The 25,977-nt window shown below is 39.6% G+C and overlaps 1 protein-coding gene across 4 annotated transcripts in view; it reads right to left on the reverse strand.

Annotated features, from left to right (window-relative positions):
• Nucleotides 1-2,751: 2,751 nt before the first annotated feature.
• The window catches only part of PDCD1LG2 (programmed cell death 1 ligand 2), a 132,289-nt gene continuing 109,063 nt past the window's right edge, over nt 2,752-25,977 (reverse strand). For 2 of the 4 annotated variants that reach the window (XM_089912529.1, XM_022573654.3), the window contains 2 exons: nt 6,078-6,214; nt 2,752-4,125 (listed from right to left, as the gene is read on the reverse strand). In XM_089912529.1, coding sequence (XP_089768655.1) covers nt 4,065-4,125; nt 6,078-6,214 — 198 coding nt within the window. In that variant the 3' untranslated portion in view covers nt 2,752-4,064. The other 2 variants (XM_089912532.1, XM_089912530.1) reach the window with 2 other exon arrangements.

Here is a 25,977-nt window from a genome sequence, read left to right on the forward strand (position 1 = left end):
GCACTCAAGCACATTTTAAGGAACTTCTAAGTAATTTTCATTGCTCTCAGTTTTAACTTTACTTGCTGACTTTAGAATCTAATTTCTCTGCCACATTCCTTTGTAGTATTTAAGGTTTGCAGAATATTTTCAAATGTATGACTTGATTTTGTTCCACAGTAAATCTTCAAGGTAGGTAATACTGGTGTGATGTTATTCTCACTTTCTTAATGAGGAAACAGGACCAGAGTGGTGAACATGCCTAAAGTCACATGGCCTGAAGAGAACTGGCCTTCCTTCTACAGACCTAGTGATCTTTGGATTGAACTGAACTGTGGTAGCTGCTCCAGGCAGTGACACCCTGTAGGCCTTTCGCCCTGTGGGGGGAAAAGTGAGATATCTGACTCTCCACAATCCCTTACTTAAGAGTTCCCCCATTGTGATAGAAACCTTATGAACCGGACTTTCCAGCTTTCAAATATCAGTGTAATGTTACTCTAAATACACTAGCAATTCCTGTGCCCTGAATGTTCCTTCTCTTCCTTTCCCTACACCACCACCGTCACTCTCAAGTCAAACTTAATGAACTCTATTCTAAGACTGAGGTGTAGGTGAACATCAATAGGTATGTGTTTTCATGTATCAAATTAACGGGTTTTTTTAATTAGAAGAAATGTTCGTACACAGAAACAGAGGTACATTTATAAACGGTTGGTGGAAGTATAATTTGGTGCAGTTTTTCTAAGGAGTAGTTGGCATTACATTTAAGAAAGAGAGATCTTAAAGATATGCACACCTTTGGCCCCAACTATTTCTTTTCCTATGATTATTTTCTAAGAAATAAACACCAATATGTACAGAGTTTAGCTTTAAGAATGTACCCCACAAAGGTGTAGCTAAGAGCAAGTAATCCAAATGTCCCCCAAAAGACATTAATTATAGTCCTTCCTTACAATGGAATATCTTGCAAAAATAAAAAATTATGTTGGGGAAGAATATGTAATCATATAGAAGTATATTCACTATTATGAAGTAATGAAAGCAGGAAAAAGGCAGTATCCTATGTTCATGAAAAAAAAAGTATAAAAATGCCTAGAGAAAAAAAAAAGGAAGAAAATGCACTAAAATTCTGGTATTTACCCTGACTATGGTGCTTTTTATGTTCTTTTGGAGGCTTTTCTGTATTTTCCAAATTGTCTATAACGAACACATGTTACTTCTGTAATGAAAAACAATTATGTAAAACAAAGTTAAATTGCTCATGACTGATAATGACCCACTTGCCTGCTTTAAGTGGGGCCTGCAGTACTGGCAAATCAGGGTGGAATGTAGTAACGTGGAGCTTCAGGCACTGTCCCAAGACTGGTGAGAGGAGGATTAGGAGGAAAAGCACCCTGAGTCATCAGACTGAAAGTAGGCTCTCTGCCCTTCGGACATTCACAGACTTCTTATAACAGTACACAGTTGGACTGGAATTTGATCCTTCACACACCACTCCCAATATGGGGGGAGCTCTATAATAACCTATCACAGTATTCACCAAAAGTGATACTGCTTTAGTTTTTGACTGTTTAATATGCTTTTTTAAAAAATATTTATTTATTTATTTTTGTCTGCGTTGGGTCTTAGTTGATGGCACGTGGGATCTTTCCTACGGCGCACAGGCTTCTCTCTAGTTGTGGTGCAAGGGGGTGGGCACTGGGCTCCAAAGTGCGTGGGTTCTCTAGTTATGGCATGCAGGCTCAGTAGTTGCAGCTCTCAGGCTTAGTTGCTCCATGGCACGTGGGATCTTAGTTGCCTAACCAGGGATCGAACCCGCATCTCCTGGATTGGAAGGCGGATTCTTAACCACTGGACCACCAGGGAAGTCCCTAATATGCCTTTAACATTCAACTTTATGACACTTCTGTTATGTGCAACTGATGTATTTGCTTCTGGGATAGATTCTTGATTATTATTCATCCCCTCCTGAAGATTGATAATATCTCAGCTGAAATGATACAATGTCTGTGTTTTGCTTCAAGGTAATCCGGGGGTGAGTGGAGAAGGTGGAAATGTATATGAAACAAGGTTGGCCATGAGTTGACAATCTAGGAAGCTAAATGATGGGAACTTGGGAACTCATCTTGTTATTCCATATGGTTGAAATTTCCACTAAAAAAGTATAAACATTTAAATTTTAAACAAATCAGGAACTCCATCATGTGTGATTAACCAATCTACCTTGTCCACAATCCTCACGGTAAATAGTGTTAATTTTACTTAGAATCATTTAATTAACCATAAAGGCAGAATGGCTTATTATTAATAAGCCTTAATTGATGCAAATGAGACTCCCTAGGCTGGCACTTGAACACAAACTAGAAAATAAAGTGAGGAAGTCTGCTGTTCCTAATAAAGCAAAATGGGAAAAGAGTCACTATTCTTTCCCTTCACTTTGATCTTTTTAGAAATTTTTAAAAAATCGTTGGAAACAGACCTGATTCCATTCAAATAGCAAACAATAACAATCGTTCTGTTTGACCATGTCTCATCCAGTTTTCCAGTATAAAAAATGCCAACCTGAATTTTCTGTGTGTATTCTTTATTAAAATAGCAAGAGGAGTTCGAATGAAAAATTGTTTAACCCCATAATGTGAGACAACAGAGTTCACCATAATTCTAATGACACCTCCCTTTCTTCATTCCCCCCTTCTTCCTCCATCTCTTCCTCCTTCTTTTCCCTCTATATTCAGAGAAATTTCCCTTCATTAATTTGGAGAAAAATTCATATTCATTGCATTATCTTTTTTATTGCCTGTATTTACCAGTAAGCTTAGAGTCATGTTTAGTGCCCAGGTGTAACAAACCATTCTGGTATATAATAGTTTTGTCTTCTGCGCTATTCTCATCCATTAGTCTTAGGTTTTCCACTAGGTTTAATCGACAACTTTGAGAATTATAAACCCCAAGTGAGTACAATTCTAGAAACTTAACAGTTTACATGAAAAATTTTTATCAAACCAAACCTTAATATTAACTGTATAACTTACGTTTTGTAACAGTTCAAAATGTTATAAAAGGGCAACACTATTTTTTTATTACCTTTTTTAATGGTTTAGCTGTTGTGTTGTGGTAAACATATAAAATTTACCATCTTAACTATTTTTAAGTGAACAGTTCAGTAGCCTAAGTATATTCACCCTATTGTGAAACAGATCAACAGAAATTTTTCATTTTGCAAAACTGAAACTCTATATCTATTAAACAATAACTTCTCTCTTCCCCTGCCTCCCAGCCCCTGATAACCACCATTCCACTTCCTGTTTCTGTGAGTTTGACTAGTTTAGTTTCCACCTCATGTAAGTGGAATCATACAATGTTTGTCTTTTTTGTGACTGGCTTATTTCACTTAGCGTAATGTCCTCAAGGTTCATCCATGTTGTAGACTGTGATAGTATTTCCTTCCTTTTTAAGGCTGAATAATATCCCATTGTATATATATAACACACTTTGTTTATGCATTCATCCATTGATGGACACTTGGGTTGCTTCCACATTTTGGCTACTGTGAATAAAGCTGCTGAGAATTTTGGTGTACAAACATCTGTTCAAGTCCCTGCTTTCAATTCCTTTGGATATGAACCCAGAAGTGGGATGATTAGATCATATGGCAGTTCTATTTTTAATTTTTTGAGGAACGTCCAATACTGTTTTTCATAGAGGTTGCACCATTTTGCAATCCCAGCAACAGTGCACAAGGGTTCCAATTTCTCCACATCCTCACCCACACTTGCTATTTTCTGGGGGTTTTTTAATAGTAGCCAACTTCATGGATGTGAGACGATATCTCACTTTGGGTTTTGATTTGAATTTCTCTGATGATTAGTGATGTTGAACAGCTTTTTATATACTTGTTGGACATTTCTATACCATCTTTGAAGAAATGTTATTATTACCTTTGATACAATGTCACATCAGCAGGTCTGCACAGAAAGACAAAGCTGAAGAGCAAATCTTTGAGCTTAAGTTTTGGAGGATGTCTTTTAGGTTCTCCATCAAGTTTGAATGTGGTTAATCCTTACATTCAGAGAATTGCAGGATTCTTACAAGTATGACATCTTAGTCAGAATGGGCCTTAAATAGTATCCAGTCCAATCTCTAGACCTGATAAGAATATAAATGGATTTCATAGAGTAAGTTTACATATATTTAAAATATAGAAATAATTTATAAAACCACTAAAGAATTAATATAAAACGAACATATCTATGAAACAACACTCAATACACTTGATTGTAAGTACCTGAGAGATACAGAAAAGTGGCTACATATTTTTAAAAAAAAAAAAAACTAAAGGGACAGCCATCAAAATATTTGCAGCAGTCATCTCTAGAAAATATAATTATGAATGGTTTTTCTTTTCTTTTTCATTCTCGGCACTTTCTGGGTATTTTTCTTTTATAATCAGAAAAATAGTAAGTGCTATTTTTTAATATGTTAATTTGTTATTGAGGAGATCAGTTTTCCCAAAGTGTGGTCCACTCATCACCTGCATCAGAATTGTCTGGAGATACAATTTAAAATGCAGATATCTACAAACTATCATGTATGAAATAAGCTACAAGGATATATTGTACAACACAGGGAATATAGCTGATATTTTATAATAACTATAAATGGAGTATAACCTTTAAAAATAGTGAATCCCTATATTATACACCTCAACATATAATATTGTATATCAACTATACTTCAGTTAAACAAAGAAAAATTAAAAAGAGAATCTGCCACACACACAAAAATAAAATGTCGATTCCTTGGCCAAGTCCCAGGCTTCCTGAATCAGAATTCCTTGATGGTGTGGCCCAATAATTAGCATTTTAAACAAATACCCTCATGATTCTCATGCATATTAATAAGGTTGATAAAGAGTTGATTAGGAGTTAAAAAGCTAAAGTGCCTCTTGTTTGTACTCTATATGTGGGCTAGAATCTCTGCACTGAATCTCCAATTCTCCTGTCAGCATGCAAACAAGTCAGAATCCAGGTGGACTGGATTCCTAGGAAGTGTGGCCATGAACCCTCTTCCAGCAAATCTGAATTTTCTTGATTTCCTGATGAAAGAGTTATCCAAAGGGTGTAACAACTCTGCTGTAGAGACCAGATGAGACCAAGTTATTGAAGTGACCTTAGGTCATTCAATAGCAATCATCATGAGTGAGCTGAGCCCATGCTTATGGACTACCTGGCCCATGCTCATCATATTTGTTTTGCCCTCCTAGCCCTCTGAGCTACACTTAACTGTTCCTCATCTGTAGAGTGGAAATGATAATAACTATCTTATCAGATTCTTTTTTTTTTTCATAATGCTGGAAACCGAGAGCTCAGAGTAATCTGTGCCCTTAGCAGTATATTTTGGATTAGACACAAAGAACTTCCTAATGATTAATGCTATTACACGAATAATAATAATAGTAATAATAATAATAACAACAGCAACTAGTATTTATTCAGCCCTCATTTTGTGCAAATACTGCTCTAAACACTTAATTTTTATTGTCCTAACAATCATATGAGGTAGCTATTATTATCCTTATTTTACAGGTGAAGAACCTGAGGCTTAGAAAGACTCAAGGTTCACAGAGTTAAGAAGTGGTGGAGTCAAAACTTGAACCCAGAACCCAAACACTTAACAACTTCAGTACTGTCTCTTTCTACAAACTCATTTTCTCACCAACTAAATATACATATTTTATGTCAGGCTGACTTATTAACTATTTTTTTAATTCCTAAGAATATTTTTTATTAATCCTTCATGCAGAAAAATTGCTAAGAAAATGAATGAAATTGCCATTTTCACATTCACCTAGCAAGTAACATCATTTGTATCTTAAGCAAAAATGAAAACGATAATTTATCCAAAAGGTCATGTGAATTTTTTAAAATTAGCAGTGGACAGAAGAGAGGGAAGAAGAAATCACATCACTCAGGTAGGATGTTGAAGGCTGTAAAGTGAATCAAGGAATTAGTCTTTTAAAAATTGGATAATAGTTTAGCAACATTAACCCACCCACATCGTTCAATACATGATTCACCAAAGGAAGACTCTCCCCTTACCCAAGTAACTTCCTAAAAATGCCCATTGGAATGCACTGCAGGCTCTTTCCTCTGAAGGTCCTTAGGATTTGATTGTGTTCCTGTCGTGTGCTGCACTGCCTGTGGCTTCCCAATAGAGAGGAATCTTCTGTAGGACCCTGCGAAAGGGAGCATATTGTTCCAATTTCTCCCCTCAACCTACACTTACCCAACCCCAGGCAAGCACATTGTTCTCAGAGGTTGTCTCAGAATTCCTCTGCAGTAAATACAAAAAATTGACAAAGATGGCAACAGCTCTCTCCAAGTTTTTACCTTGACCAGGTGGAAGGAAACACATGGGTTTATATCAGCCAAGTGTGTGGATTAGAAAAGGAACTTGGCCATTGCCTGCATATACTTTGTTATTAAGCCCACATCCTTCCATGATCACAGAAATAAAAAACAGTTTACCTGTTAATGTCTGTTAAAAAGTAGAAAGAGTTATCCAGCTCTGTAACCCATCTCTGGTGAAAAGTCTGTCTAAAATGGGGTAAGCTCCAAGACTCAAGGAATGGGGAAATGGGTGCTGAGATCCTCTAAAGCCTATCCCTAAATATCCTATTATTGCTCATACAGTTCCCTCTTGTGGCTAAAGTAGTCACTAGAAAAAAAAACTACTCAATTTTCTATCATCCTCTCTTACTCTACAGATTTTATAACAACTATGGGCATTTCTAAGTTTGTTCACCTTGAAAGCACTAATAATAATACCCCCAAGCAAAAGGTCCGAAACAAACTTATTCAGACCATATAACTACCATACAATAAATTTTAAAGATGTCAAAACTCAGTTAATGCAGTCATGAAGTTGAGTATATGAAATCAAAGACAGTCAAGGAATTAAAATGTGTGAACACGATAGTTAACACTTTACAATGCCATTAACCTTAACAAAGCAAGAGTTTCCCAAAGCCCATGTTAGTCCCTGAAAACATATTAGACACCACTGGAAGTCCAGTTAATCAGCAAAAGGCCATAGAGTCACAAGTTGGTGAAAGAGTTTGTCACAATGAAACACAGTACGTAACATTATTATATTCAGGCCATGGGTAAGCTATAAATCCTCCAAAATTATGTATGTACTTTTTATCTTTCATTTACTTATGATTGCTTCCTCAATGTTCTATTGAGAACATGTTTGCATTTATACCTGTTTCACTATTCCACTTATTAATGCATGCATTTCCTGGGTTCTCTTACTTCTTATTAAAACTTTAGACAAATATAAATTTAAAAGGAATGGAGCAAAAGAGACTTCTGAAAAAAGGTCCACCAACAAAGCAGTAAAAGAACCATCTAGTGGGCTTCCCTGGTGGCGCAGTGGTTGAGAGTCCACCTGCCGCTGCAGGGGACACGGGTTCGTGCCCCGGTCCAGGAAGATCCCACATGCCACGGAGCGGCTGGGCCCGTGAGCCATGGCCGCTGAGCCTGCACATCCGGAGCCTGTGCTCCGCAAAGGGAGAGGCCACAACAGTGAGAGGCCCGCGTACCACAAAAAAAAAAAAAAAAAAAAAAGAACCATCTAGTGTGTCAATATTCCTTCAAAACCTTTCTCTCCTGTCGCCCAAAGACACTGTTACCTTCAAGAACAGGGAACCATCTATGAGGCTGCTTCCTAAAGAAGCAACCCCGTGCTCTCCTTCCAGCAATGCGGCACCTCCTCCACCTGGGTTCTCCTTCTTTTGTAGACCCACCTTTCCTTTACCCTTTGTCTTCGTTTTGTTCCCCCAGAAGCCAACAAGAATACATATGCCAATAGTTTATTTGGGTGTTGGTAACAGGAAATGCCAGCAGGGGAAATAAGCAAGGGAGGGAAGACAGCCAATAAGGGGAGTGTTTTCAAGTACATTAGCAGTATGGGTAACAAGTGCTTAGTCCCTCTGGGGAATTTTGGGAACCAGTGTAGAACCCATGCCTCTGAGTTATTGCACCTGAGAAGCAAGGGAGCTGGAGATTTATGCACCAACTCTTACCAACCATTAGTTAAGGGCTGCTCCTGGGAGGCATTAAATCTCCGCACACCCGGCCTCCATGCTCACGGTTGGATCTCTAGCCACTAGAGAAAGCCATTGAAAGGTGGGGCAGTTGCTGGCAGGTGGTAAGGCCCCAGGGAGACATGGTGCACCAATAGCACCTGCTACACTAGTGTCTGAGATTCCAACCTAGTACTACACGGAGACCCATTATCAAAAGTCAGGGCTCACTGAATAGTGAAGAAGGTCAAAAGCTCTGGAGACAGACTGATTGGTTTCAAAATCTGGGTTCTTAACCTCACTAAGCTTCAAAAATCCACGAAGGATTGTTGTGGGGATTAAATAATGTAATTCATGTAAAAGTACCCAGTATTGTGACTGGCACATGGTACATACTCCCCAAAACGCTAGTGATTAATATTATTCTTAACACCGGATCCCCTTAAACCAGACCAGACCTAAAAATGTTCTGCTTGGCCAGTTTGCCCAGCAGGAACCCAAAAATTCCAGTCTTGCTATTGGCACAGCATTTATGCTGGTGTCAGTGAACAGAACTGGCAAAACCTCTGTGTTTCAACCCAACTAGTCTTGAAGACCTGGCCAGATGGAACCCTGAATTCTCATCAGAGGGGGAGAGGGTTATCTGAAGCTGAGTGGGGCTCAATAGGTCCCACAAAATAGATCTCCCAAGGAAGGCATAGGTTCCAGGACAGGACATGGTCCAACTCACCCTCTCCACATTATTTTTCTACCCAGCCACTCAGACAGTCTTTAATTTTTTTTTATGTTTATGAGAAAAAGTAGAGGAGGAAAGAACTAGTACTTATCCTTCTTCCTAACAAGTTCCAACACAAAAATATAACTGCCCTTTCAATAAGCAAGTATTTTTGGAATTCCTTAGTTCAAATGAAATTACATGGTTCACATGCCCAAGGCATATTTTTCCAACTGTTTTTCCTCCCAGTCAGTGAAGACCAGACTTTTGGAAAAACTCAAACTTTCATTAAAGTTCAGCCATGCAGGATATAAAAGCTGGGTGGGTCCTACTTAGATTTTTCTTTGTGGCTAAATATCTCTACCTGACAGCAAGAACAGATTTTAGGAAGAGATACAGAGGGCATGGAGAGTGAGGTCACATAAAGACGAAAACAAAAGGAAACTTTGAGAAGAAAACATATATTTTCCAAAAAGCAAAAAACACCAAAATTTTCAATTCTTTAGTGTCTGAAAAATATAGCAAATTTGTTTCAGTACAATGCTGTGTTTTTCTAAATTGCTCATTGATAATGAAGACTGTAATTGAAATTCCAGTTTTGAAAATGTTTAGCCACTAATATTTACAGACGCTTGATAAAAAATATTGCCCTCTTTAATTAAAGGAAACACATATCCTCCAAAGTCGACACTCGAAAGAGAATCTCCACATGGAAAGGAATAGCTGGATCTTATATCTTCTCCTTGGCCTGGGTGGAGGGCACTTTTCCCTCCTTTAACATTGGCCTAAGCCAGGGCAGTAGACTGGTTTGGTTTCAAAAGCATTTCCTAATAAACTTCCTGTACCCTAATCTCTGTCTGAGTCTGCTTCCCTGGGAACCCAATTCGTGGCAGGTACCCACAGCCCAGGTGCAAATATCTAGACACCTTAACTCCTCAAGTCTAGACCCAAAGGAGTATAGGAAGAGAAAGTCAAAGCAGCCTGTTATTGCCTGTATGTAGAACTGTCTCATGCTCAGGTGATTGGTGGTTTTAGTGATCGATTACTCCCTTGCAGGAGGAAGTTTGCCCGTCTCTCTCTTTTGAGGTCTCTGAATAATAACCATATCAAAATATAACTTAATAAGTACCATATTTATAAAAATGTGGGTTGTGGGGACATTTTGTTGTAAACTGTCTTAGAAATAGAGTAAAAATAAATTAGCAAAAAAAGAATAGAGAAAGAGACTTAGAAATGAAAGAAGTACTTATATATCTCACTTTGTAAAAAAAAAATACATTCCTGAAAAAATGGACTATGAATCACATTTTGGTGAATTAAATTATATTTTAAAGTCAGTAGCAGAACTCACCATGTAGAGATTTTTGTGATGAATAGTTTTGCAGAGAAAATATTGCAAATTTAAATCACCAGCTTCCAATTTGTTATTTTATGAAACTACATTTTCACTCACTGAAATGATTTAAAGTATTTGTTACTCCAAATCTAAAGCCACAGCAAAACATCTAATGTAAAATTGCATTCAACTCTGATTAACTGCTCTTGGCCCAATGTTTTTAGATAGAGAGGGAGAAAAAGTCACTTCAAGTTATATATTGTGATATTGTTCTTAAGATTAGCCAAATTCTTTCCCAGTACTGCAACTTTATTGTATTATTATTGCTCAAAATAAATGCATTGGCGAAGACTTATCATTCTCTCCCTTAAATAATTTTAGAGCTTCCCTGGTGGTGCAGTGGTTGAGAGTCCGCCTGCCGCTGCAGGGGACACGGGTTCGTGCCCCGGTCCAGGAAGATCCCATATGCCGTGGAGCGGCTGGGCCCGTGAGCCATGGCCGCTGAGCCTGCGCGTCCAGAGCCTGTGCTCCACAACGGGAGAGGCCACAGCAGTGAGAGGCCCGCGTACCGCAAAAAAAAAAAAATAATAATAATTTTAATTCTAATGCTACTTTTTTTGTTGTTTTTTTAAAAATTAATTAATTTATTTATTTTTGGCTGCGTTGGGTCTTCACTGCTGCACGCGGGCTTTCTCTAGTTGCGGCGAGCAGGGCACGTGGGATCTTTCCGGACCAGGGATCGAACCCATGTTTCCTGTGTTGGTGGGTAGATTCTTAACCACTGCACCACCAGGGAAGTCCCTAATGCTATGTTTTGGTAATGGGCTTAAACTTCATTCTGGAAGTCTTTAAGAATAGAGAAATGAAGGTTGGGAACTTACTTATCCTCTTCTGCCAAAGAGTTTTTTTTCCCCCTAGATTAGTAGCTGCAGAGTAACCATGGATAATTTGGTACCAGATTTGGATAGAGGATTGAAAACTTGTCCTTAGCTCAAAGTCAGCAATTCACATTTAAATAAAATGCACATTTGGATGCAGTGCTCAAATTTAGATAAGATTATGTTAAAGAGATTCAGGAGGAAATAAGTCCTAAGATGACGTGTATTTACAGTGGAATGAGGAACTTCCTTTGGAGACTAATAAGTATCAATAGATCTGTTATTGCAAAGCTACCTAAACCTGCTTATATGGTATCATGAGAGGCAACAGGCACAAGTACACGCATCAGGAATGTCTTTTGGAGAGGAGGAATAGCATGTACTCAGATCCAAAATATACTGACATGAGCTCTCTTGAGAAGAGTTTCAGATGCATAAGGATATTTCTTAAAAATAGGCTTCTAGGTTAGGAGTCACTTCATTTCTCTGGGCCTCTTAGACTTATGTGAAAAGACAAGAGACATTTTGTGCCCAGTACAGAAGTGGCAGTGAAGGAATGACCCTAGTTCCTTGCACTGAGAATGTCCCTGCAGGCCTATAGCTCACCCAACTCCTTTCAAATTGTCTGCTCAGCTTCTCTAACTCTTGGGTAAGGTGTGTGTTTAACCCCACGGTGAATGGCACCAGGGATTTGGGAGTGCGGAGAGACTAGTGCAGATTCCAGTCCATCCTTGTGGGTTCCAGTGTATCCTTGCGTCCCCCACTTCACATCCTGACTTCCTGTCCTGCGCACTTTAGCTCTAGCATCAGACACAGGAACAGCAGCCTCACATAGACGGTACAACCGGCTTCCGTAATTGCATACAGTCAACTCCCTATAATAAATCCTTTATTGTGTTCATTTCTCACAGAGGTTCTGCTTCTCTGAACAAATCCTGACTGATACATTTGGGTTGAAAAAAATTTTTTTTTTTTTTACTATTATAAAAATGCCACTATGAACATTCATGTTTGTGTTTTCTGGTACACTTGTGCAAGAATTCCTCTATAATAGATACCTAAGAGTACATATTTCTGGATTGTAGGGTATTCAAATATTCAACCTATAAGCTAGTACTGAATTTTATTCTTGAGTGGTTGTGCCAGTTTAGACTCACACCAGCATTGTTTAAGAGCTCCTCTTGATCCAAGTCTTTGCAGTTACTTAGTAGAGTTATACTTCTTAATTTTAACCCACCTGTAGAGTATAATATGGTTTCTTATTGAAATCTTAATTAACATTAAGATTAATGTTTAATCTTAATATGATTACTAATGAAGGTGGAGAACCTTTGTATATTTCTATTCTCCACATTTTCTCTTCTGTAAAACAACTATTCATGTCTTTTACTCATTTTTCTTTTTTTCTTTTAACATCTTTATTGGAGTATAATCGCTTTACGGTGGTGTGTTAGTTTCTGCTTTATAACAAAGTGAATCAGCTATATGTATACATATGTCCCCATATCTCCTCCCTCTTGCATCTCCCTCCCACCCTCCTTATCCCACCCATCTAGGTGGTCACAAAGCACCTAGCTGATCTTCCTGTGCTATGTGGCTGCTTCCCACTAGCTATCTATTTTACATTTGGTAGTATATAGAAGTCCATGCCACTTTCTCACTAAATCCTAGCTTACCCTTCACCCCCCACCCCACCCCCAGTGTCCTCAAGTCTGTTCTCTATGTCTGCGCCTTTGGTTCTTCAGAAATTTTTTTTTTTTTTTTAGATTCCATATATATGTGTTAGCATATGGTATTTATCTTTTTTTTTTAACTCATTTTTGTATGGCACTGTTTGATGTTAAATTATTGATATACAGAAAGAGTTCTTTATACATTCTGGAAACAAATGCTTTAGGGTAATTATGCTGTGGTGTGATGGAGCTGGCTTATACAGTCTCACAAGAGTGATTTTGTGCTTCTCTTCCAAACTGTGTGTAATGACATCATGTTGATAGCTTGAAATAAGCCATGGTGGGATTATTTCCTCCATGGTAATCATCAAACCCTACAAATCATGGCTTTTTCCCTTGGAAAGCTAGTTTTAAAACACTTACAAGCACAGCACTAGTTATATATGTTGCAAATATCTACTCTTGGTTTGTGGCTTGTCTGCAAATTCTTTTGTGAGGTCTTTTGAAGAACAGAAATCCCTAATTTTAGTAGAGTCAAGTTTGTCAATCTTTTCAGTTTTCAGTTTTGGATAAGATTTTGTGTGTGTTTTGTTTAAGAAGTTCTTCTCTACCCCAAAGATATAAAGATACTATTCTATATTTTCCTCTTAGATGTTTAAAAATATCAGGTTTCCCATCCAAGTCTTTAATACACCTAGAATTGATTTCCAATATACCTGTGGGGTAGGAATCTGATTTTGCTTCTTTCCCTGTATTTCCCCAGCACCACTTATTGACTAATTCTCCCTTTCCACGGTACGTACAATACCAATTCTCTTACATATTATGTCCACAAATATGTGAATCTGTTTCTGGAATCTCCACTATTCCATTAATCCAATTGTCTGTTGCAGCATCAGTCAGTACCACACTCTCTTCATTCTTATAACTTTATAATTAAAATCTAGAAATCTGGTAGGGCAAGTCCTCCTACCTAATTCTCCTCCAAAAGAGTCTTAGTTACATATTGAAATTTGTTTATCTGTCCAAATTTTAGAATCAGCTTATCAGTTTTTTTTTGGTGGGGGGGGGAGGAATCCCATTGGGATTTGGAATTAGATTATATTGAATCTATAGATCAAATTGGGGAGAACTGGCAAATTTACAATAGAGTCTTCCTATTGAACATCTTCCACCATATATTCTGTGATAGGTCTTCCTTGATGTTCATCAAATAGAGTTTTGGGATTTATTCTGTATAGGCCTTATACAACTTTCATTAGGTAGCTTATATATTTTTTATTGTTATGGTAAACTGCATTTTTTTTCAAAATTGTATTTTGTAACTCTTTGTTGCCAGTGCTTAGAAATATATTTGATTTTGTGTATTGGTCTTCATTCAGCCATGTTGCTGAGCTCTGCTATTATTACTAATCATTTGCCTGTAGATTCATTGGAATGTAGACGACTATATCTTCATGAAAAAAGACCATTTCAATACTTCTACCAGGTACTGCTTCTCCTATCTTTGTGGTTTGTTATTTCTTTTTCTTGTCTTACTGCATTTGTTAGGAAATCCAGTATAATACTGAATAGAAGTAAATGGACTTCTTTATCTTGTTCCTGAATTTTTAGGGTCTGCTTCTCAGTTTTTCATCATTAGGAATATTGTTTGCTGCATATTTTGGATGATCATATGTTCTTTCCCCTTTAATCTGTTAATGTAGTGAATTATATTTGTTTATTTTCTAATGTTTAACTACCCTTGCATTTCTGGATAAACCCAAATTGTTTATGATATTTTATCTTTTTAAAATGAACTCTTGGGTTTTTAAAAATTAGCATTTTATTTGGGGTGATATGCTGGACAAAGGGATGATTCATGTTCCAGGTGGGATGGAGAGGGTGCTACAAGGTTTCATCACACTATTCAGAAGGGTGCATAATTTAAAACTTATCAATTGTTTATTTCTGGATTTTTCCATTTAATATTTCCAGACTGTGGTTGACTACAGGTAATTGAAAGCATGGAAAGCGAAACCATGGATAGGAGGGTACTACTGTATCAGACTTTTAAAAAAATTTTTAAATAATTAAAAAAAAATTTTTTTTTGGCCACACAGCACAGCCTGTGGGATCTTAGTTCCCCCACCAGGGATCAAACCCGCACACCTCCGCCCCCTCCCCCCCCCCAGATTGGAAGCGTGGAGTCTTAATCACTGGACCACCAGGGAAGTCCTGTATCAGACTTTTTGATTATTGTCAATTTGATAAGAAAAAAGAATACTCTATAAATGTGTTAGTTTTCTATTAAGGAAAAAAAGTATCATAGAAGTTATTTAAAAAATCTTCAGGGATTCAAAAGAGGAAGAAACGTCTGTTTGGGAATGAGAGGCAGGGGAATTCTTGTAGGAGGTAGCCCTTAAGCAGGGTCAGGAATAATAGGTAAAACTATGGCAGTCGAGATGCAGGCGGCGGGAGCAGGGGGCAGGAGCAAAACATTCAAGGCCTGAGCAGTGTAGAGGATGTAGCATGAGCAAGGCATGGAGAGTGGAAAATTGTCTTACAAGTGACGTAATTTGCCTAAAGTGAAAGGAGCACATTCTGAGTAGTGAGGGAAATACACCTCACAGGCAGTATTGAATCATTAAATCAGGGACTCCCAGCCCTGGCGGCCCATGACACACACTGGTGATCTTGAAAAAAAAAAAGAATTAATGCCTGAGTGCCACCTCAGGCCAATTAAATTGGAGTCTCCAGTAGGAAATTCCTAAAACTCCCCAAAGGATATTTTCTATAGCCAGGGTTGAGAATTGCTGTGTTAAGGACATATGAACAGAGGAATGACAAGCTCAAAAGTGGGCTATGGAAGATTTACTATCTTAGATCACATGCTGTTTACCTCTAAGTGTATTTAACAGTTTGAAATATGGGGGGAAAAATCTTAACTATTTAGTTCAAAATTGAATTTAAGTCAAGGTTCACTATCTCTTTAAAAGAAAAAACAACAAATGTTCTGTGTTTCAAAATAATTATTTTCTACTTTTAGGAGATAAGATCATTCGCCACGTGGGTATAATTCCCAATGAAAACTGCTTACACACACCAGTGACTTGGAGCAGAGAGCATGTCTGCCCCGGAATTCCTCCTGAATGAGTCTGTGCTCTGAACTCGGTGAAGCATTGCTTTGACACTAGGTGGAGCCATGGATTGTGATTAGATGAAAAAGTCACACGTCAAAGAAATAGGTAGAATTTGGAGAGGGGGAGAGACTTTGCAACCATCTGCTCTAGTCCCTCATCTTACGTTTAATTTTTAATTTATTTTTTGTGTGTGCAAAATTTATTACTTTTCAAATAAATTATATATTCACATAGTTCTAAATGTACAAGATAAAGGCTATGCATGCAGTTTCTGTGGTGGATAGTCTCTGCCCTCCAGATCCACTGCCATCTGCCTTGGGCCCCAAGAGACTCTTCTCTAAGGCTACACTTACAGTGTCCTCTGCCCTCAGGCTTCTGGTAGGGTTTTCCCTGGGGCAGTACTGGCAAGAGATCGGAAGGCAGGAGAAGAATGGGGTCAGGGTCTTTATTTAAACCCCAGCTCCTTCCCTGCTGGGCTGTGGGTTCATCTGGGGAAGGCTGTGTCTGCTGTCCAGTGGCTCCTTCTACACCTACAGTTCTCTCTCTGGGTTCAGGAAACCACTTATTCCACTTGTCCCATAGGGCCCAGGCATGGTAATGCGGGCCCAGACTCCGCTCTGTAGCCCAACGGTGGACACATCACAATCCTTTGTTGGGTGCTTATCCCTGTCCACACTGTTGCAAATCATTCTTTCATTAAACTCCCTTTAATTACGCTTTTGAGTGTGCCGTGTACTCCTGCTGGTACCCTAACTGGTACAGGCTTCCTCCTCACATCTCTGTTCCCCATCTGCCCAGTTCTCCTGAAGCAACCAGTTCTATAGGGTTCCTGTATGTATGCACATACAAGCTTAAAAGAATGTATATATATTCCTATCATTCTTATTTACTCAAATTGTAGCATACTCTATACCCAGTTCTATAACAATATATCCTAGAAATCACTCTAAACAGCATATAGAGCTCTACCTCACTCTTTTATGGCTGCATTATATTCCATTTTATAGCCGTACAATCCTTTTTATAGCCAGTCTCCTCTCAATAGACATTTAGGTTGTTTCCAGTTATCTGCTATTACAAATGCTGCTATAAGGAATAACATTTTACATGGGTCATTTCTCCTTATTTTGTCCATGAGGAAAATGAAACTGAAAGAGATTAAGTACATTGTCTAAGGTTAATTCTTGGCAGAGCCCGTGTCATCATGGTCATCAGTTTATAGGGTGAAACTGCAGTGACCTGCACAACGGGCTCTGAATCTTGCTAGGGTCCCCCCCACAAAATTTAATGCACATTTCCACTCTTATAAATTTCCACCCTTATACAAGAATGGACTCCAGAGCCACAGCACCAGGGTATGTTTCCTGCTTCCTTACTAGTAGGCTGTGCGACCTTGGACAAGTCACTTAGCCTCTCGGTGTCTCGGTTTCTCATCTCTAAAATGATTCCTACCTCATGGTGTTGCTGAGAGCATGAAGTGCTTGGTACAGTGCCTGGCATATACTAAGAGCCACATAAGCACTGGCTCTTACTAGTGGTGTTATTATCATTCCTTTGGTTTGAGGCAATGCTCCCAGTACAAGGTGAGAGGGCTAACTCATTGTGTCTCATCAATAGTTTATCTTCTAAACTGAGATTATCTGAGATTATCAGATCACTTCTTAAAAGCAGACATAGATGAAGAAAGATAGGCAAAAAATAGGGAACTTGGGGCCTGAAATGGGTCTTAAAAGAGAAGGGACTTTCTAAAGATAACTTTGCCCACCTCACAAGTTGATTTTGGTTTTCCTGTTCACAGGTACTTAAAACAGTGAGACCCACACATGTTTATCTGCCTACTGGACATCCTCCCCAGACACCTTACAGTTTCCAAACTAGACTCACTGTTCACGAGCCCTCCACCAACCTCCACTCTTACCAACAAAACCAACCTGGTCTTTCACAGTCTCACAGCACATTTAGGTGAGTCAATTTAAAAAATCTCAGAATCATCTATGACTGCTGTATTTCACATATTTCATGGCAAATTTGTTATCAAACCCTGTAAATTATTTCTTCTTAATAGTTTTCAACTTCATTCCCACCCCTTCCTCTCTATGTTCTCTGAGACTACCTTAAATCAGGCTCTTGTTATTTCAGTGGGCCGCTGTAATCAACCTTCTCCCTCTCTCCTTCCCTTCTCTCCCTCCCTTCCTTGGTCCCTCCCTTTCTTCCCTCTGAAAATATGTATTGAATGACCTTGAGCTGGCAGAGGGGATGCATACGTGAACAAGACAGAAGGATCCTAAATCTCCCTCTAACTTTAACCTAATCCTAATCCTTAATTCATGAAATTTATAGTCTGGAGAGAGAGTCAGACATTAAACATACACAAATAATTTGTTCACGATGACAGGGATCTTGCTTTCCATTCTAGGAGGTCAGGGCTTCCGAGTCTCAGGGATGCATTATAACCCTTGCTTTAGAAAGCCTCTGGGACGGTAAGAACTGGAGTTTTGCAGGAGGAGGGGAAAGGAAGTGGCTTGACCCTTAGGAGAAGGGAGAATGCATGAGACTGGCATGGATAAGGAAATTCGAGGAAGAGATTTGCAGTAGGCTCTATAAAGAGCTGGGGATCTGATTGCAATTTTGCACATTACTCCATAGAGGATGAGACCTCTGGTGGGGGAAGCTTGGATGGATGCCTGTGGTAGCCTGCCCTGAGCACTTCGGCCCCAAGAGCAGTGGCAAGAATCCCTTACAGCAGACCTGTGATCAAAATAGAGAAACACTGTGGGAGCATCTCTGTATCCTGCCAAGGGCAAGAGACCCAACAGATGCTAAAGGACCAGCCAGCAATGGATAGTGAGAGGCACAGTAGCTAAGAGACCAAAGACCAGACGCTTCTCCATTTTCACGCCAATATGTAAGCCCTAGGGCCTAGAATGACCCATTTTGGGGATTGGGGGTAGTAATTGCAATTTCCTCTGTGTAAGGCAATAAAATTCTGACTTCGTGTCATGAGCCTTATGCTATGAGCCATTTCTAGAAGGCCAGAGAGGCTGATTAATTTCTATTCTTTTTTTTTTAAAGAAAATAATCCAAAAAGGTAACATATTTTTAAATCACAAATTAGTTGTGTTATCATGAGTACGCCAGGAGTCCCCTATGGGTCTCAGTTCCCTTATCTGTAAAATGTGGGGAATGATGTTGAACTTTAGTTCTACCCTCCCAAGGTTTTATGTTGTCTCATCTAAAGAACGGAATTGTTAATACGATAACTTGAGGGTTTCTTTCTTGGCTTTAATCATGTTGGTTGCACTCCCAGCTGAGAAAATGAAAGCTGATGAGGTTTATCTGCGTCACCAACTAGCAACGTTTTTATAATTCCTGCTCATTTCCCTTAAACTCTTCCTGTAGATGAAACCTGCAGTTAGCAGTAAAGCTGAGGTGAGAAGTTGCTGCCTTTTTTGGGAGCAGATGACCTGTCTTTATTTGAGGCAGGTCATGTGAAACTGATACCCAGGAGACCTTCTCACCTGTAGTTGGCAGCAGCAGATGGAAGGGGAAGGAAACGCCTCAATTTAAGAGACTTTTCATGCTAAATGAACAAGAAAACTCACCTTCCTCCCCTCCAGTAGCACAGACAGAGTTAGTCTCCATTAAGCCTCTTCAGATCGGGAGTGAACAGGCTTCACGGGCAAATAGCCAGCTCCTCCCGTGGACCTTGGGAAAGGGGGTTGTTAGAGAATGCAGCTTTATTGAACTTGGCGTTCCGTTACTCAAGTGGGTATAATGTTGGAGGAGGGTGGCTAGAAGGAGTCAATGTAATTTTTCAACTGGGGGGAGTAGACTGCTAGTTGAGACAATCAAGTATAGGGATTAGAGGTGTGGACTCTGAGACAGACGGCCAGGTTCCCATCACGGCTTTGCCACCTAACAGCTCTTTGACTCTGGGCAAATCGCTTTCTGTTCCTCACATGTAAAATGGGAATAATAATAGTATCTAGCTCAAAGGATGAATGTGAGGATTTTATTATGAAGCTTAAATGAGTTAGTAGTCGTTGTAAAACACAAAGAATATTTCCTGACACATGGTAAGATCTTTGTGACTGTTATTGTTGCAGTTATTTTATATGCCAAGCCACACATAATGACCCAAACATCTTTGGTGCTTAAATCAAAGTGTGAAGCTTACAGCTTCAGGACTCAGCTTGAAAGCAATTCCATATCACTGAGTAAGAAATTTAGCAGCCTACTATGTGGTATCCAAAGGAGTCAGATCACTTCAGATTTCTTCTGAGAACTGGGTAAAGGAGCTAAGAAAAAAGAGCTATATAAGAAGTAAAAATGTACACTACCACGTGTAAAATAGCTAGTGGGAACCTGTGGTATAGCACAGGAATCTCAGCTCGGTGCTCTGTGATGGCCTGGATGGGTGGGATCGGGGGTGTGGGAGGGAGGTCCAAGAGGAGGGGATATATGTATACATATAGCTGATTCACTTCGTTGTACAGCAGAAACTAACACAACATTGTAAAGCAATTATACTCTAGTTAAAGAAAAAGAAGTAAAAAATGTTATGGACACAGAAGAAATGTCTTGTAATATCTTATAAGTGACATTCTAAGTAATAAAATTTCCAGAGTTAATCTTTTTCAGAAGGATACATCTGAACTGCTTGATAAATAACATTCTGGAATTTCTCTAACTTTCCTGAATGTTTTTTTTGTGTGTGCCAGCCAGTATCTGAGAAGGTGCTTTCAGCTTTTCTCCGAGATGCAGAAACAGCAAACAAGGATGTCAAAACCTTTCCTGTTTGGTTAAAAAATAAAAGCCATGTGACAGATCAGGAAATCTGCACTCGCATCCATTGAAAGAAGTGATCAATATTCACATATTTTCTTAATTTTTGAATTTGACATTAAGATTTCCAGATTATTTTACTTGCACAATTCCACGGATCCTCAGAGTGTAGGAACATAGCCTGCATTTGGTTCATTTAGTGAATGTATGAACACAGTTTTCATGTGTTGATTTTCTCTATGGCTTGAAAAGCTACAGTAAGCTTTTGGTAAGGTTGTGCTAGTTGGTGGCAATTGGAGGGATGCTTTTTTGGGGGCGGGGGTGACTTTTCTTATGCTTTAAAATTTTTTCTAAAATGAGAATGCATTTTTTAAGAATTAAAAGCCTTTTAAAAATGAGTATTTGCTATTTGGCCTATTTTCTTATGAAAAAAATAAATTAACTAGCTTGCCTTTCTTCTAGAAATGACCCAGGGAATAAGGGCATGAAGTCAGCACTTTTTATTGCTCTAAAAAGAGGAATCTTTGCAATTACCCAATTCTTGACTCCAGCGTAGTCCATGGGTCCTGGGCAGTTATCAGTGGTAAGTCTCATGATGGTGACGTGTCAGAAAGACCTCATTTCTCTTCTTTTTGGTAATGACTCCTTATCACCCTGATCACAAATGTTGGTCCCTTAGATGAAATGATAAGGCCCCAAATGCTCTCAAATGCCTCCCAATTGTTTGCCGGAGATCTGGGATTAAATTTTGTTAAGAGGTAAATGGAAGTCTGGTGATCTTAGCCTACTTCGTGCGTGTGTGTGTTTAAATTAGGTTTTGTTTTGAATAACATTTTATCCTGAAGTCATATGGTAGCATACAGTATTCAAGATTCTCAGTTCCCCTTACTGCAGAACCACAGCTGTAACTTCGGAAATTGGCCTTAATGAGAATAAGATGATGTAAGAAGGCAAAGCCCAGGTTGGGTTTTTGCAACGTATGAGGACGTTTCTCAAAGGATCTCTTTCTCAGTGCTGAGGTGGAATTCTGGATATTTCGGCTGAGGATGATTAGCACTTTGTGCTTGCTTATTTTATCGTCAGTGACAGCTGTAAACTCCCTGCAAATTCAGCACCTACTTCATTTCACGGAGTATCACACACTCTCAGGAAGATAAAAGGTGTCTAAGCGTTGGTCCCAACTTCTGGGAGCTTACAGTCTTGTCAGAGAGACTGTCTTGGGAAACACCTGAGGAACTCATGCAAAGAAGATCAAACGAACCCATTTTAGAGATTTGTATCAAGACGCTTATTCATCTGGGCTGTGCCTTTCTCAACAAAGCCCAGGCCCTTAGCAGTTGTGGGATCCTCATTTTCACAATCCAACACATTCTCTCTTTTGTTTCTGACTTCAGCCCTTCTATGTAAATACATGGTTTTGTCATCACCTCTTCTTGTTCTCAGGACTTTTTTGCTGATTTTAGTAGCCTCTAAATCTTATGACCAAATAATATGCTCAGAATCTCCCTCGTCTTCCCCTAGATCTAAAAGGACATGACAATTTAGTATTGATTCTGGGCAGCCTATGTCTTTGCTGGTACTGATGAGTCTTCTAAAGGTGCTGACTGTAGCCTTTACATCTTTTCACTAATACCTATTATAATCCTTTTAGTAAAATGGGGTTTTGAAGACCTTGCCTTTTAAGCAGCACATTAGCAAATCCTAGACCTCTTGCTTACAATTCAGTTAATTTACCTTTAGAATTGAATGAAATTATTGTCTGTGCGTTGCTTTCAGTGGCTCATTTCTTTTTCTCATGATTTATCCATTCAACAAACATTTCATTGAACACTGAATAGTGACAGGCACTATGCTAGCAGATAAAAACATAAAGATGAATGAGACTTGATTCCTTCCTCAAGGACCCCACATCTGGTAGAAAAGACAGAAAATCAGCCCATATGGTGCCATGTGTGAATTAGAAGAGGTCATCCCTCCCTCTTGGTGGAGGCAGCTCTGCACCAGGGCTCCACCAATGGGCAAGTGGAGAACAGGATGGATTTCAAGCCCCTCTTGCCACCTTGACCAGGGGCCCTTGTCCTTGGACTCAACCTGAGCAACCCTATGCAATAGCCCTGGACGTGGAGAAAGCATGTTATAGTACAGTGCGATGAGCACAGAGGAGAGAGGGCGTGGCGATCTGGTAGGATGGGGAGCTGGGAGAATTTTCATAGAAGAGCTTACATGCGAGCTGAGACACGGAGAAGCTCATCCAGTGAAGGGGGGTGAAGGGCAGAGGGAAGATGTACAAAGCCATGCAGGTTTGAAGAGCATGGTGCGCCTGAGGCTCTGCAAGTCATTGATGATGGCACAGTGCCAAGTGGGGTGATGAGTGTGGGAGAGATTTGGCAGGAACTGAAGCTGCATCATACTGTAGCAATTGTCTAGGTCCTTGTTACTCAAAGTTCTAGACTCGTCTGCAGGGCAGCTTTGGCATTACCAGGCAACTTTTAGAAGTGCAGAATCTTGGGCCCCACCAAGACCTACTGAATCTGAACCTGCATTGTAATAAGCTTAATGTTTAATAAGGTGGTTCATGTGCACATTAAAGTCTGAATAACAGTGGTTTAGGTGAGAGCTGATGAGAACTAAGGGTTTGCTTTGAAGGCATATTCTCTAGATATTACCAAACATGGTGTTTTCCTTGTTTTCACAAATCTGTCATCAATAGATCTACCTTCAGGGTGTCTCAGTGACAGTACCTATAATTCAGAGTTAAGGAGAACAGAGGCCCAAGGAAGTTAACCTCATAACCACCAGCAAATTAAAACAGAAGGAAGAGAAGGCAGATTCCTCTGCTTGCCCTTCCCTTTCCTCTCTTATTCCTTACTATCCAGGTGTGCTTATCTTAAGCCTCTGCTTGGGAGGTGCGGAACTCATGGTCTAGCAGTCACTAAGGTTGGAAAGGTGAAATGTTGGAGAAGCTTTCAGCCTGGAGGTGGTGCCTGAGCATCATCCTGGAGCAACTGGGAAAAACAAAAACAACTGTAAAAAAGAGCCCAGGAAGAAAGGCAGGTGAAAGTCATCTATGAAGCACTGCTTTACCTCTTCTGCTTCTTCCCTTTCGCCTATTTATTCATTCAACCATTCAATTACTTAGTGTATATATTGAGCACCTATTGTTTGTCAGGCACTGATATCTGTATTTTCCTGGTAACTGCAGGGCTTTCTACACACTTTCAGATCTCTTGAAAGATCCCAAGAGACCCCTTCCCCAATCCTCTAAAAGCCACTCTCTTCCCTGTGCTAGATCTTCTTCCTCTCCGGCCCCAGGTGGTTCATCAGGACAGTAGGAACAGTTGAAGCTGGAAGGCTCTGGGGTTTCTGTTCTCTGCTCAACCCTCTGCCTGTGGCTTTCCTGATTCTTTTTCTCCAAGAGGAACCCTAAGGGGGGAAAAAAATCCAGGTTCAAGTGGGGCTTCAGCATCTGTGGAAGATCATTATTGGACTTGACTGAGTGAGGGACTGGCTCTGGTTTTGGTAAGCCACTGAGGTCAGAGCTGGGGTATATCCCTATGAGCCACTGACTGATTTCCCCTCAAAAGAAGGGTACGTTGAAGAGTTTGAGGTGCACAGAAGGGACCTTTGGGGTAGGGGAAGCAAAAGAGAAATAACACTTCTTCCCCAAACTCTTTCTGGGAATTCATCATAGAAACCCCATAAGGTAATAGTGTCATCATTCTGTGATAGAAAACCATGTTCCCACAAAACAGGGATGACAAAGGAAAGGTAAAGGGGGTGGTATGGTGGTGTCTGGTTTGGTTTTTACAACAGATTCCACAATAAGACTGTAAGAAGACCAGTTTAGATGCTTTCCCTGAGTAAGTGGCTTTGCTTATGTGTTTTCTCTATGTGTGGGTGCAGGATCAGAAGAGGAGAAAAACAGGGGAAGAAACATGCAAACATCGAGATTCTACCCTTGTGCTGCCAGAGGCAACTTTAATCTCTGAGATGATAAAGATAACAGTCTTACTCAGAGTTATACAGCAATCACCGGCAAGAAAATATAATCTAGACCTCCTAATGCCTCTCATTTCCTTCAGAAAGTCTACAGGAACTTAAGACTGCTTTAAGCAGCCCCATGGGTTGCTTGAGTTAAAAAAAAAAAGGCAAAAAGAGAAAGAAGAAAGAAGTAATTTGCAATTATTTGATACACGGAGACCGTGTTGAGGTTCAAATGGTTAGGTTTTTCTTAGAAGTAACCCATGGTAAGGCTGTTGTAGCTGAAAGTGAAAGTATCAGTGCTGTCAAAGTGTGATCCGTGCATCTGTGCCCACCCACCAACTGTTACTGGTCTGTGAAGGCTTGTGTGGTCAGTGCTTTATAAGAGGGCTATGAATGATCAAACTGTAGACCACAGATGTGTCTTTATATGTCAACATGATTTTGCATGAATGAGGGATATTTTTTTAAGCTTAAATTTTGGGGTCAGATGTATAAAACAACTTGTGTTTTAAACAACAGGTTTGTATTAACGTTCTAGGCAACTGTTTGATTCCCCAGGACAGATAGATATGGCCTCTTTACTCCTATCACCCAAGAAAACTTAGTCGACTTTGTCATGATCTGTCTGAAACTGCCTTTCACCACTTCTTTTTCCTCTGTGACAGTTTTCTAAGTGGAGAGGAAGAGTCTGAACCTGGGCCTTCTGCATCTCAGGTTTCAGTTACAACTGGAGGTCAGTGTCCACTGATGGGCAATTACTTACGTTTGCTTGGAAGCGGAAAGCATTTCTCCCAATACATTTTTCTTTTTAATTATGTTTCGCCCCCAAAATACATTTTCCTTTGTGGTTGGTGTAAAGAACTTTGTAGTTACATAAACCTGTACTTGGACCCCAGAACTGTTACCTACTTGTTGGTTGTGTTACTTTGGACATAGGACTCTCAGCTTCCATTTCTCATCAGAAAAAAGGGATAATCTTACCTATCTTGCCAAATTGTTGTAAGGGGTTAAATGACACAGTTTATGCAGAACAGCACATGCAATGTTTAGCATAGCAGATTTCCATAAGTGTTAATTGCTTCTTTGCTTTCACTTGGGCAACAGGGCCCAAGAGGGAGCTTGGGAGAAGCACGGATGGTAGGTAAGAAAGAATAAGAGAGGAATAAAAGGAAATAGCCTTGGATGAGCAATCTCTAGTCCACATGCTCAGGACATTTGTACCCCAGCATGTGAAGTAACTTGCATGTTTCATGTTATGTGAGTTAGTGGAGAGTGAGTTGCTCTGGCTTGATGTTCTTGGAAACTGTGCCCAGTGGCTTGCTGTCATGGGAGTGTGCCCAGTCGCTTTGTGAGGATCATTCAAGCTGCCCACAAGGACAAATGTATAGCAGTGGTGTCCTGCCTTCAAAGAATCAC

Source organism: Delphinapterus leucas, chromosome 6 (genome assembly GCF_059928025.1).
Source record: "Delphinapterus leucas isolate spDelLeu-1000000601 "Yukka" chromosome 6, BTC_Dleu_Yukka2, whole genome shotgun sequence".
Classification (NCBI taxonomy): Eukaryota; Metazoa; Chordata; class Mammalia; order Artiodactyla; family Monodontidae; genus Delphinapterus; species Delphinapterus leucas.